The 13,901-nt window shown below is 39.3% G+C and overlaps 1 protein-coding gene across 13 annotated transcripts in view; it reads right to left on the bottom strand.

The window, feature by feature from the left end:
• The window catches only part of MID2 (midline 2), a 78,621-nt gene that overhangs the window by 57,480 nt on the left and 7,240 nt on the right, over nt 1-13,901 (bottom strand). For 9 of the 13 annotated variants that reach the window (XM_005614397.4, XM_070256850.1, XM_070256857.1 and 6 more), the window contains exon 2: nt 6,615-7,330. In XM_005614397.4, coding sequence (XP_005614454.1) covers nt 6,615-7,274 — 660 coding nt within the window. In that variant the 5' untranslated portion in view covers nt 7,275-7,330. Of the gene's footprint in view, nt 1-6,614; nt 7,331-7,646; nt 8,164-13,901 lie in introns of those variants that run through there. The other 4 variants (XM_070256854.1, XM_070256848.1, XM_070256852.1 and 1 more) reach the window with 2 other exon arrangements.

Raw genomic sequence — 13,901 nt, 5'->3', positions numbered from 1 at the left:
TTGGACCTTTTAAAAGAAAATCCGTACTAAAAACCTAAATCCAGGGTTTATTTTGAACATACTCAGAATAGTGAGCCAAAGACAACTCTACTTTTCTAGAGGCCTCAGTAACTGTATTCCACTTGCACTATTCCTCTTTAGTTCCTGCCTCTCATACACATTCTCCTCTTTCTCCTTCACTCGCTCTTCCTTTATGTCTACCTTCTAGACCACTAGTGAGCTACAAGGCTCAATCCTGGGCCTCATTCAGCTCACTACTGCATGGCTCTACCTCCACGCTCAAGACACTCAAATCTTTGTCTCTGGCCCAGATCTTTCAGCCATCGCAAAGGCCTGAATTTCAATTCCTTCTAGGACACTTGCCCTTTCAGTTCTGAGAGTACCCCATGCTTTTTCTCCTCCAGGTATTTGAACAAACTATTTTCTCTTGACTCGAGCACTCCCTGCCCCCATCCCATCCCTGTCCCTCAACTAGGGATCCAAAAACCTGCTCAAAATATCTTTTGATGTCCCTCCTATGCTCTCTCACAAGCCCCTGTGCTTCCGCTGTCATAGCGCTCACCACACTGTCTTGGAACTGTGTCCTTAACTGTCTGTCTCCCCACAATAAGCTGAGAGCTCCAGCAGAGTTGGGACTGTGCCGTCTTTATCAGTGTAACCCCAACACCTCTTCTGGTGTTTGGTATCTTATAGGTGTACAGTAAGCGTTTGATGAATGAGTGAATATTGAATGACCCACACCACAACAACCTCAAATCTAAAGTCTAATCATCCCACCAAAACTGCTAGCCCCTTCCTAATTTCCCCATTTCTGTCCCCAATACCATCATTCTTCAAGACATCTCCTACTCAAAAATCATTTTTTAATTCTTTCTCTCAATCATCTATTATACAACAGTCATTCACCAAGTCCTGCCAATTCTTTCTTCAGTCTCTCTCCAGTTTGCCCTCTTCTCCAACAAATCCATTCATGATTCCCTGTTTTGGAGCTCGACGACTTCTTTTCCCTGACTCTTCCACTGTGCTTCAGAGTATCCTGTGCAAACCTCTGTCATGGCACTTACCATACTGAATTGGAATTTTCAATATACTTATCTCCCTTTCTAAAACTCAAAGCTTCTCAAGGCAGGGACTGTGCCTTATTTCCTGTGTCCCCAGCTCCTACCACAATGACTTGAACATTTAAAATGTTCAATAAACAAAATGAGCGTTCATTAATTGTTAAATGACTGAATGAATCCCTGGCCTAAATCCTTGGTGCTACAGTTTAAGTTACCGTCTGTTCTATCTTCAAGGGAGATAAAGAACAAGACATTACCTCATTATATCAACCCTTCATAAACTTGAATGTCATTATCACATTTTCCTCTTTAAAATTCATTTTTTTGGGTTCAATAATTCTTGTTTCCTTAATCTTTCCTCACCTATATTATACTTCTGTAATATGTTACTTTGCCCAACAATAACAGACGAGATTTTCATCCACCCAAGAACACTCTCTGAGTTAACATTTTGTAAAGTATTCTCAGACTGACGATTGTTGATGAGGAGAAGAAGACTTGGAACAAAAGAAATAACAGAAAAACAGAAAGATAAGAACACAGACAAGAGGGGTATCCACTTGTTAAACTTGCTCTTAAACCTAAGAAACAATAGAAAATATCTTTCAACACAGGGCCCCGAAAATACTATATGAGAACAGAGCCAGAGAATCACCAATATAATTATTGGAGGGAGAAGAACAGGGGTTCTAATGAGTTTTAGCACACAGTTTGAGTAGAGATGGAATAAAATGCATTTTTTACACACACACATACACACACAAAACACGTACAGATTTATATATATTGTAAGTAATGAAGAGCAAGTCTTGGACAATTAAGAGACCACAGAGAAGTGTTATACTCATGGCCCCCTCATACCCAACTTATCTACAGATACGCCCACAGGAGATTAACACAGACACCCTCTCCTCCTCACACATAGTGATACGCATTTGTAGATACACATAGACACACAGACACAGAGTCAGTCTCAGCCTCTCATCCATGCAGAAATACACACACTCATATATAGTGACACATACATATGTATGCAAATACAGCCTCTCTCAACCCAGTCTCTCATAAAGATATTTCTCTTTCTTTTATATTCATACTCATACTGGTTCAGAAACAGTCAAATGCCCATTGGTAGATAAGTTGAGAGGGTATCTGTCTTGGCAGACAGAAGTGGGTGTCAAGTGGGTGAGCAGACAAATGACTAGGAGGAGGTGGTGGCTGAGTGAGAATAGGTGGGCGGATGACAGAGTGACTGAGTAGGAAGAAGGACAAGTAATCAACTATGATAAGATTCTAGAATATCAAATTTTCCAACCTTTTAACTCTTGTTGTGGCTTTTCTTTGAACATTCTCCAAGTCTCATATCTCCCTTTTCTTTGTCTGGCAATCTTTCACTCTCTCTGTCTCAGTCTCTCTTCCTGTGTGTGTGTGTGTGTGTGTGTGTGCGTGTGTATATGTGTGTGTGTATTTCACTTTACCATTACAAAAAGCTTACTCTAGCACCAGGTAATATTTTATAACAAGATCTCTGATATGTAAATGTAACTGCTTTTAAGAATTATTTGTAGTAATGAATTTGTGGAAATGTAATGAGAAAAAGAAAATGTGCCTGTTTATTCCTTTCAGGAAATTCCTCTATTCCCCCTGGTTTTCATCAGCTATATTTTTGTCAGGCTGTGGGCATGGAAATGTGAAGACATTACTCTCAAAGAGAATTACAATAATCACATTTGATTTATACAGATGTTACCATAGGGTTAGGCAGTCGGAAAATCCAGCAATCAAAATGAATAGGCACTTAAAATTAAGGACATTCCATACTTTTGCTAACACTCTGGTTTTTAACATTATCAGTAGTTCACAGGAGTTTCTTTTTCAGGCTTCTAAAGTATTCACAATGGCAAGACAGATTTATATCTTATGAGAACCAAAGCAAGCTATAGATGTCGGTATACTTTCTGCAAATCCATTACAAATATTTAATTCATTTGGATTTCTTGAGCATATACTATATGTGCTAGACACTGAGGAGGATACTGAAGAAATAAAAGACATAGTTCCTGGCCTCGGGGAATTTATGGTATAGCTGGGGTGTGTTGGAGTGGCCTTGTGGGGTTTCAACTGAGCACTAAAGAATAGGTAGGATTCCTAAGCAGACCCACAGAAGATCACGAGTGAAAGCCGAGAGTCAGAAATGAGAATGGTATGTTTAGCAGACAGCTAGGAGGCTAGCCTGGGTAGATGAAGGTAGCATGTTTGAGAGTGGGAAGGGGAAAAGACAGATGGGCTGCATGGGAACCAAGCTGTACAGGGCTTAGAATATTACATTGAGATCTGTCACCAATAGAGAACCACTGAAATTTGACCTCTTTTTATAAAACCAACATTTATTAATATAATAATATCCATCTTTTCTAGGAGGAAGACTCACGTGACAATGAAAAACCTAAAATACAAAGCAGTTTTATAGAAATGCAGCACATATCACGAACTGAGATATATATTGAGGCTAGTACATGAAAAGAGAGGTAATGGAGAAAATAATTACTCTGATAGGCCTTACTACTATAATAACTCTCAAGAACATAATTATTCTTTGAAATTGAAGAATTATTTGAGCCACTAGTAGCCTTCTGAAGGACGTGTAGGTAGACTGGACAACCAAATAAGGATAATAAACTGTTCTAAGTATCCCAAACCCTCTAATCCATTTTGAGTACATGTTAAGAAGACAGGCTGGCTTCTGGTTATTCTGATCTTTCAACTATAACATAATGGTTTGTTTATTCTTTACTGAACAAATAAATATTAGAGACCACTAATCCAAATCAGGGAGGTTAGTATAAAAAGGGTAGTTATAAATGCCAACAATGAAGCTCCAGAACCAAAAAGTACAAATAAACACCATATGAGTTACTGACCAGAAGGTCAAACCCCTAGATAGATAGATAGATATAAGGTCAAACCATAATAATATACATATATCATCTTCCCCTTCTGTAGGGCTCCCATCCTCCCCTCAGGGCCAGAGGAGTATGTTCAAGGCCATCTCCCCCATAGCTCTGACAGCAGGCTTTCTCCTTTCTCCTTGGGGAAGAATCAAGCAGATTAAGGGGATAATCCTAAATGCTTTTCTAAATTAAAATTAACTCAAAGATGTGAGTATATGTGACACTAAAGATCAGACTTCCTCTCTGCTTAACGTGGAGAACTAATATCCTTCTACACTTGGCACCAAACCAAAGTGGCCCCCCCAACCCTCCCCACACACAGAGGCAGCACCTCCCTCTCCCTCCCAAAAGTCCAAGATGTTCCAGACAACATAACAAACCACATGGTTGAGAATGATTCATACGTTTCCACTCTCCGTCCAAAAATGAGCAAAAGAAGTTTCCACTTAATTTATAATCAGAATTTTCTGCACAGTTCCTAAAAAATTAAAGGGGAACGATTCAAACTCTGGCCTTTCTTTCTCCAAAAATTACTGATTAGTTACAGACTAAAGTATTTTTTGGTAAAATACTTTTGTGCTCCATCCATCCCTGGAGACAAGGGCTATAGCTGTGCGATGCCAAATATCTAATCAATCATCCAATGTTTTCATGTTTTCGGATGTTTTCAAAAAGCTGGTGTTCTGTAGATACAGGCTTATCCTATCCAGTCGTTTGTTATCTCAATAGTACATATGGATACAGATTTTTCTGTTTGGAATATTTCTCAAGGCCAATGCCTTATTATAGTTCCAACACCTGCAAATATTTGGCAGAGATTGTTCTGTCCTCTCCATCTCCCCCACTCTTCCTGCAACCCCACCCCCATCTCTTGCCATTATGAAGCTCTAAGTTTATACAATATGTCCTTTCCTTGATGTTGTTAATGGTTTATCTGTGACCCATGAAATGTGCAGTTGCTGGAGCATAAAAGTTAAGTTTCAAATCACATTTCATGGGGAAAACTTAGATCCAAAACAAAGTGGCAGGAGGATACAGTAGAAAGGATACTTAACTCAAGATCTAGAAGCTGAGTTCCAGTTCCAATTCTGTGGCTTTGACCAAATCACTCAACCTACCAAAGTCTCAGTGTATACCACTTTAAAGTGTAGGGCTTCAACTAGACGAAGTCCAAGGCCTAACATCTTATGATTCTAAGCATTGAAGTCAATGAAATTATTCCTCTCTGCAGTCTCGATATGAATGAGAGTATCACCTTTAGTGAAACTAATATTGAACTTTCTACAAATTTATAAATATTAGATATAAGTAATCAAAAAAGGCAAATAATTGTCAGTGTGACTACTCTCAATATTGCTTCCAATAAATGACAAAAGGGAAAATGTTTTCTGAGTATTGCTACCTTCACCAGCATCATGATTTTTACGTAAGTCACAACGACTTTTCCAGAGCATGGCAAGAGGAAAATCTCCGCTCTCTTCTTGCCCTCTTTCCATCCTATCTGGGTCTTCTTTCCAGCTTGCCTTGTATATCGAGGCCCTATTTTGGGGTGATAATCTTATTATTCATTTAAAAATTTTATTTTCTCTAATTTCTGTTAAGTAGCTCCCTTCTTAAGAGCAGTGAAACCATATAGCAGGCAGGCAATGGGAATAAAACAATTTACTGGATCTGACATTTATTAACATCAACGTGAGATAGTGGGGCTTTAAAAAACAGGCACTTAGGTTTGCACACAAATATTACATGGCACAACAGCTTCGCAAAACTCCGTCCACTGAACACAAATGAAAGACTAGGAACTTCCAAAGCAGGGCCCGCAAACAGGTGCTTCAGTCTGTAACCCACAAAAACGAACACTGGCACAAAATCTGAGACTGGATTAAATATTCATTGCCTTCAGTTTAAATTCTTAGTTCAGATATTTGAAGATCCCTCCTGACTTTGTGGCACACTTAAGTTCTTTTCTTGACTGTTTGTTTGTCTTGTTTTTTAAGGGAGGCTTAGAATTAGCTGGTGTTAAAAGCTTAATGGCAATTTGTAGTGGCCAATGCCAAATTTTTGTTTCTTTAGCATACTGAGTGTGCAAACACATACACTACTGTCCCCCCAAAAAATCTCTCACCTACATAGACACACTCAGACACCTCCACCCACACCTACACAGAGACACACCTATCCTTCCCATTGCTATACGCATACATATGCAAATCAGCACATATGCTAATGATAGTACACCTACACAGGTACTCACATACTTAAAAGAAGAGGTGGAAAGATCATGGCAAAGATATGTAGTGTGCAGTATGTCACTGACAGAGGAGACAGGGTGCTGTTTCCCTGGACAGACTACTGGTGTGACGGGCCAGGGCCTAACTCCCCCAGAATTGCCAGAGGTGAATGAATGCAAGCAGGTTTATGCAACAGATGAAATAGGTTCCAGTGAGAGCTTGCAGGTCAGTAGGTTCTTCCTTATGAGAACAACTTGGAGTTAATTTGCTCCTCAGATAGGAAAAGCGGCCTGTTTTATCAGAAAACTCGCTAACTGTATAACAGTATAAAGAGACAAGGTTGTGTAAGGGATATCTCCCAGATCCCTTACCTTGAGTTTCTCAAATCGATCATTCAGGGATGCGACCTGATGGTCTCGGTGACGCCCCACCAGTTTGCATAAGGCACAGATCAATTGGTCATCAGATACACAATACATGTTCACTTTCTCATTCTCATGGTCCAGGCAGGTGATCCCTCGAAGATGTGTGTCTGGCACTGGTTCCACCAGGCGATGGCTGGTGAAAGGTTTCTTGTTGGGGTGTGTGGCCCGCAGGCAACGGTCACAGTAGGAGACCTCACAGGTGATGCATGTTTTCACTGCATCCCTTGGCGGGTCCTGCTCACAGAATTGGCAAGCAATACGCTCACTAGACATGGCGGTGCTGGGCCTGTAAGTCCTCTCCCGGCGGCTCTCACTTGGGGAATTGGGCCCACTGACTGAAGCCTTCTGGAAGCGGTCAATAATGTTCTGCAGAGTCACATTCCTCTTGAGGCCATCCAGGCCGCGGTGGTTCAGTGAGATAACATACCTACACGTAGGACACTGAAAAGCAGTAATGGGTTCAATGGATTCACCAGAGCTGCAGTTCGAGACCAAGATGCGATGGGCACAGCTGAAGCAGAGGCTATGAGCACAAGGGAGCAGAAGGGGGTCTTCAAACAACTCTAGGCAGATTGGACAGGTCAATTCAGACTCCAGTGTTTCCATCTTTAGTGAAAATAATCCTGCTGAGGCATTAAGAACCGCAGAGGCTGGGCTTTCACCTGCAAAGAATACAAAGCAAGAGTCATTAAGCATTTCCAAAGGAAACGTGGATATGGCGTAATTGTACACTAACCAACGGAGGCTTTCCATGCTGGATTCCCCAGGGACGCTGGGGCAATAGGAAAGTGATTTGGGAATTAATGAGAAAGATTTTCTTCCCCTTCAAACCTTGTTTTTGACCAATGCCTGAGTTTCTTTTCCTGCACTAATAAATAGAACCCAGTGGCCATATCTGAATCCTGGTTTACTGATTAACATTACTATGCCAGCTCACGACACTGGCATGGATCATTCTCTCGCATATTCTCCACTGACCTCTCTTGTCCTGGACTATGATGAACCTGAGGCCCTGCAAAATTCTCTATCTCCATTCTCCAATATTGTTTTCTATTTTACTTCAAAGTAAAATATAAGAGCTGCTCCTATTTCACATCGAGTGGAAGGAAAACAAGGCCATATTTCAAACTAACTCCCTAGTTCTTGAAAGGATTCCATTCTTGGAGCCTGCATAAAAAAGAGGAGAGAACTTTAGAAAAATGTAGTTCTTGGTGCAGGATAATAAGTTCTTCAGAATGTGAACTTGAATTACTTCCCATTACCACACATGGAAATTTCTGTTCCATCCCATTTCCAGTAAACTGAGTTACCACAGACAAAAGATGATAGTTTTCACTTTCACTTTCTTCCCTCACCTTCAGAAAACTCTTCATCAATCTGAATGAGAAATGATTTCAACTTTCTCAGAAATAGTTGCTGATCAATAATGAAGACATATTACCTCGTGGCTTCAGTTTGATTTTATTATTAAACACCCGCTGAGCTAGCACAAGCCTACTATGAAGCCCAGCCCCCCCATGCATCTTTTCATACTTCCTAAAATATAACAAGATGCAAATCAAGATCTAGGTATAAATTAGCAAGGTGGGGAGGCAGAAATTTTCAGACCTGTTAACCTTTATTTTAGTACGTGCATCAGAGTAAAATAAGTCACCTAATGAATAAGAAACTAATCTCTTGGTCAATCTATCTCTTCTTTCACAGACATTTCTGAGCTGAACATAGAGATACTTATTGCCATGGGTCTTCCATTAATTAAAATCAACACCCATAAATATTCTAAGCTAGGCTTAACTAAGGAAAAATAGAAAATTTATCTTATTGACTGTAAATGTTAATCTTATTCACATGAAAGAGAAAGGCATCTTTTGCTTTTGAGTAGCTTTTGTTCATCATCTCACTATCATTGGAGAACCTCATCAGGGCTTGAAAATTTGCTTCTGCCATTGATATTTGCTCAGATTTTGTCATCTATCAGTGATATCTGCATAGCCCTCTCACAGGATACTTAACCTATTGAGTACAATTATACCTTGTGCATAAGTACAATAGATGTATCCCAAAAAGGTGTTTTTAAATCAAACCTTTTAAGTGCATTGAACTAACCAGCTATTTAATGGAAACTATAGGAAACTGAGCCGTAAAAGTGAAAAATCTTTTTGTAAAACAGTCACTCTCGGTTCGTTTGATAAGTTCAGATGTTTGTATAACCACTTTTTTAAAGATGAGACTTGTGGTATTCTTATTTTACAATTTACAAGTGCTTGAAAATTGTTGGCTAGTATTTTGTAGCTTATAACATCTATCAGCATTCACCTATAGAGATGAAAAAGTGAAACAATTAAAATGCACATATATCATAGAATCTTAGAATTGGAAGAGACTTTCGAGATGACAGATGCCAACTTCCACTCAAGGCAGGAATATTACCTTTCATAGCTTCACCTGCTATCCCTCAGACGCTCAAATTCAACATGTCCATAAATGAACTTGTTATTCTCCCCTCCTCCCAAAAAACAAAACATTTGCTCCTCTTCCAATTTTCCCTATCTGGTGGATAACATCATCCAAGTCTAGAAACCTAGGAGTTCTTTCATTTACATGTTTATCACCTCAGTCGTGGCTTCTAGAACATTCTGTTTTATTTCATTTACACATCTGTGTCTCCAGCTATCTCTCCCTGCTCCTTGAAGGGCATCAGCTATTTCATATTTTTATTCACAGTGCAGTGCCTCACACATACTAGGTATTCACTAACTGTTAAATGAAGGACCCCTTAAACTAGAAGTTAGAAGAAGGGACCTAGGATTTACTGAGCACCTCCTGTATTCTGAGTACTATGTTAAGCAATTTACACACATTATTTCATTAAATTCTATCAGGAAGCCTATAAGGAAGGTACTACTACTATACCCATATTATAGTTAGGAAATTGGGGTTCAGCACTGTTAAGTAAATCAACCTGGAATGTACACACCCAGAGCACTGGGTCAGTCTAATGCCAATGCCTGTGCTCTTTCCCCTACACCTTTATTTCAATCATCTCACCTCCTTCACTGAAGTTTATCTTGACTATTTACAAGAGGGTTTCTAAACAGCATGTTTCCGCTTCTATTTTGGTCTCCGTGTCCCTCTGAGTTTTCTCTGAATCTGCCTCTCATTCTGAGTCCCTTCCAGAATCATATCTTTTTCTTCTAGGCCCATCTCCACCTCACACTGCATTTCTACTGCTATCTCGTCCAGAAATGCATGTCTGCATTCCTCAATGTCTGTGTTAGAAGCTACCTGGGAGAACAGAGTGAGGCCTCCCGCCAAAATGACAGTTGGTCAGGAGCATTGCTGAAAGACGTCTATGTGTTGAAACCTCTAAAAAAACAGAGTACCACAGCCCTTCTAAGTCTTAGCAGGGTGCCGTATAAACCCTTCTGTACAGAGGAAAAGCTCTCCAAATTTCCCTGGAATGCTAAAAATTGTTCCCTACTAAGTGTGACACTTGAACCTTACTACGAAATTAAACTTGGGAAAGCATGCTATTGGTCAGCGTTGCCTTGGAGAGGGTCAAAATAGGACTTTTAACCAGGAAATTCTGAACTTCCTTGAACTGTTTCAAGAATGTTGTGTATATGTCATATATGCATTTTCATGGAGAGAGGACTGTCCATAGCTTTCAAAACATTCTCAAAAGAGTCTAAGATGGAAAAAAAGTCAAACTCTAATGCTCTAAAATAGCCTATCTTAACTGATTTCAGCTCTATAAAGGCTAATATAAGATGGCTACAGTCTGTTGCTTATGGTAGGTAACTTTTTTTTTTAAAGATTTTATTTTTTTTCCTTTTTCCCCTCAAAGCCCCCCAGGTACATAGCTGTATTATATTCTTCGTTGTGGGTCCTTCTAGTTGTGGCATGTGGGACGCTGCCTCAGCGTGGTTTGATGAGCAGTGCCATGTCCGCGCCCAGGATTCGAACCAATGAAACACTGGGCCACCTGCAGCGGAGTGCGCGAACCCAACCACTCGGCCACGGGGCCAGCCCCTATGGTAGGTAACTTTTTTATACTGTTTCTATTCTGTACTATTTTATCATCATGTAGTAACTGCTTTAGCCAATTTTAGGAAACTGAATATTTTTTCAACTTCTTCAAACATCTGTTCATCTCATGTCTCATTTATGAGGCCACCTTGTTCCAATCACACCTTATATTTCAGAATCCTTTCAATTATCTCCCATTTTCCCTACCTCCCTGATTATCTAAGGACCTTTCTCCTTAAAATTTTAATGTGAATTTGCTATATGCCAGGCACTAAATAATACCCTTTACATGCATTGTCTCATTTAATTTTCACAACAACCTTCTAAATGGTAGGTACGATTATTACCCCCCCCAATAAAAGGTAACTTGTCCAGGGTCACATATGTTTGCAAGCAGCAAAGGTAAGATTCAAACCCAGAATAAAACCAGGAGTCCAGAAATAAACTCATATACTCATATATTTATGGCTAATTGACTTTTGGCAAGGATTCCAAGACCATTCAATGTGGAAAGAATAATCTTCTCAACAAATGGTGCTAGGACAACTGGATATCCCTATGCAAAAGGATGAAGTTAGAGCCCTACCCCATACCATATATAAAAATTAACTCAAAATGGACCAATAACCTAAATGTAAATGTGGAAACTATAAAGTCTTAGAAGGAAACACAGGTGTATGTTTGGAAACTTAGGTTAGGCAATGGTTTCTTAGATGACACCAAACGCACAAGCAAATAAAAAAAATAGATAAATTGGGCTTCATCAATATTTAAAACTTCTGTGCTGCAAATGATACCATCAAGAAAGTGAAAAGACAGCTCACAGAATGGAATAAAATATTTGCAAGGCATTTATGTGATATGGGTCTCGCATCTAGAAATATACAAAACTCTTACAACTCAACAATAAAAAGACAGAAAAAAAACAATTAAAAGCGGGAAAAAGAGGGGCTGGCCTGGTTGCACAGTGGTTAGGTTCGCATGCTCTGCTTTGGCAGCGTGGCGGGGTTAACGGGTATGGATCCCAGGCATGGACCTATGCACCGCTCATCAAGCAATGCTGTGGCAGTGTCCCACATACAAAATAGAGGAAGACTAGCAACAGATGTTAGCTCAGGGCCAATATTTATTACCAAAAAAAAAAAGGGCAAAAGATTTGAGTAGACATTTCTGCAGAGAAGATATACAAATAAGTGATTACTAAGCATATAAAAAGATAATACTTAACATCATTAGCCATTAGGGAAATGCAAATCAAAACCTCATTGAGATACGACTTCATACTCACCAGGATGGCTACAATACTACTTCACATCCACTAGGATGACTATAATTTTTAAAAAATAGCAAATTCCAGCCAAGATGTGGAGAAATTGGAACCCTCATACTTTGCTGGTGGGAATGTAAAATGATGCAGCTGCTTTAGGAAATAGTCTGGCAGTTCCCTAAATGGTTCAATGTAGAGTTATCATGTGATCAAGAAGAACTGAAGATGTGCTCACTCAAAAACTTGTTCACAAATGTTCACAGCAGCATTATTCATAATAGCCAAATGGTGGAAACAACCCAAACGTCCATCAACTGATGAAGGGATAAACAAATGTGGTATATCCATACAATGGAATGTTATTCATTGAGAAAAAGGAATGAAGTACTGATACATCCTATAACATGAATGAGCTCTGAAAACATTATAAGTGAAAGAAGCCAGTCACAAAACGCTAAAAATTATATGATTCTCTTTATACGAAATCCATAAGAATAGAAAGTAGATGGGTGGCTGCCAAGGGCTGGGGGAAGGGAGGGATGAGGAGTGACTGCTAATGGGAATGGGGTTTCTTTTGGGGATGACGAAAATGTTCAGGAATTAGACAGTGGCGATGGTTGCACAACTTTGTGAATATACTAAAAACCACTGAATTGTACACTTTAAAATGGTGAATTTTACGATATGTGAACTATATCTCAATTAAAAAAAAACCCAGGTCTGACTCCAAAGTGTGAACAGTTAATCACTATACTATACTGCCAACTGTACCTATGGAGTATTTCTAAACTCGATTGTATCGCTTACTCCTTTCAATTGTTTTTCTAAGTCAGTGATTCTCTATCTAGGTTTTGCAATACTCTGGGAGATCTCTAATGAGCAATGGGTGTCAGAAAATTCTCAGCTCCTAATTTTTATTCATTTAAAAAATATAATAGTCTTAAAAAATATTTGACTCCTCTATCACAAAATACGTTTAGGAAGTACAGGGGGAAGTTGTGTGACAAAAGAAAAACAAGAATGGCAGAGTGTTGCAACTTCAGAAAGTTTGTGAATCACTAGTCTATGCAGAATTAGAGAGTGTGCTAAGGATAAAGAAAGAATGTGAACCTGATAGAGTGCAACTCAATGACATGTAATCATGAAGCTTTTGCCCGAAAACACCATGGTTTGTCTTAAAAATGCATTGATGAAATGTCTGGGAGGACAGACCAATGGCCATATTAAGAAACAAATGCCCACATCCATATACACTGACTTGCTCCCTTCCATTTAGTTACCACCATGTAGTCAAATATGTATGTTTATGTATTTGCTCTTGCTCTATTACAAAACTGTTGCTGTATAGCTTATCTTCATCCTGCATCCCTGCTTCTGGCTGAGACGCCTGAGAAAAGAAGTCGATGAGAATAAACTATAAGGTCTCATAAGGCTCTGTGAGTAGAAATACAAAAGAGGAGTTTCAATGCGGGTGATTAAGATAAAAATAATACATTGTACACTTACAAAATGAAAGACTGATCTCAGCATCACCCTCCAAATCCAGCATTCAGTTAACTCTGATCAGAGAGAGAAGCCGTGATCTGCACTTAGCAGAATTCTATTATTTCTAATGTTATTTGAACATAATTAAATGCCCACTTATTTCAACAGTTTATATTCCATCTAATTTTCATCTTCCAGGTCTGCAGAGCATGGTTCTCAGCTCTCACTACCTCCTGAGGTGCCACGGTCTCTCCTTCACAGAAAAATCATGAGTATGAAACGAAGCCTGACCTCTGGGCTGTAGAATGAGGACTGAGCTGAGTTGCAGGTTTTGTTTAAAAAACAGATTAATATAAAATAAACATTCTTCAGGATATTAACATTAATGTCCTGTGAGCTCTTCCTTAAAACACTAGAAACTATCTCCCTGCCTCGGGAGATGAGAGAATGAG

Source organism: Equus caballus, chromosome X, assembly GCF_041296265.1.
Source record: "Equus caballus isolate H_3958 breed thoroughbred chromosome X, TB-T2T, whole genome shotgun sequence".
Lineage (NCBI taxonomy): Eukaryota > Metazoa > Chordata > Mammalia > Perissodactyla > Equidae > Equus > Equus caballus.
This window is presented reverse-complemented; position numbering and strand designations above follow the sequence as displayed.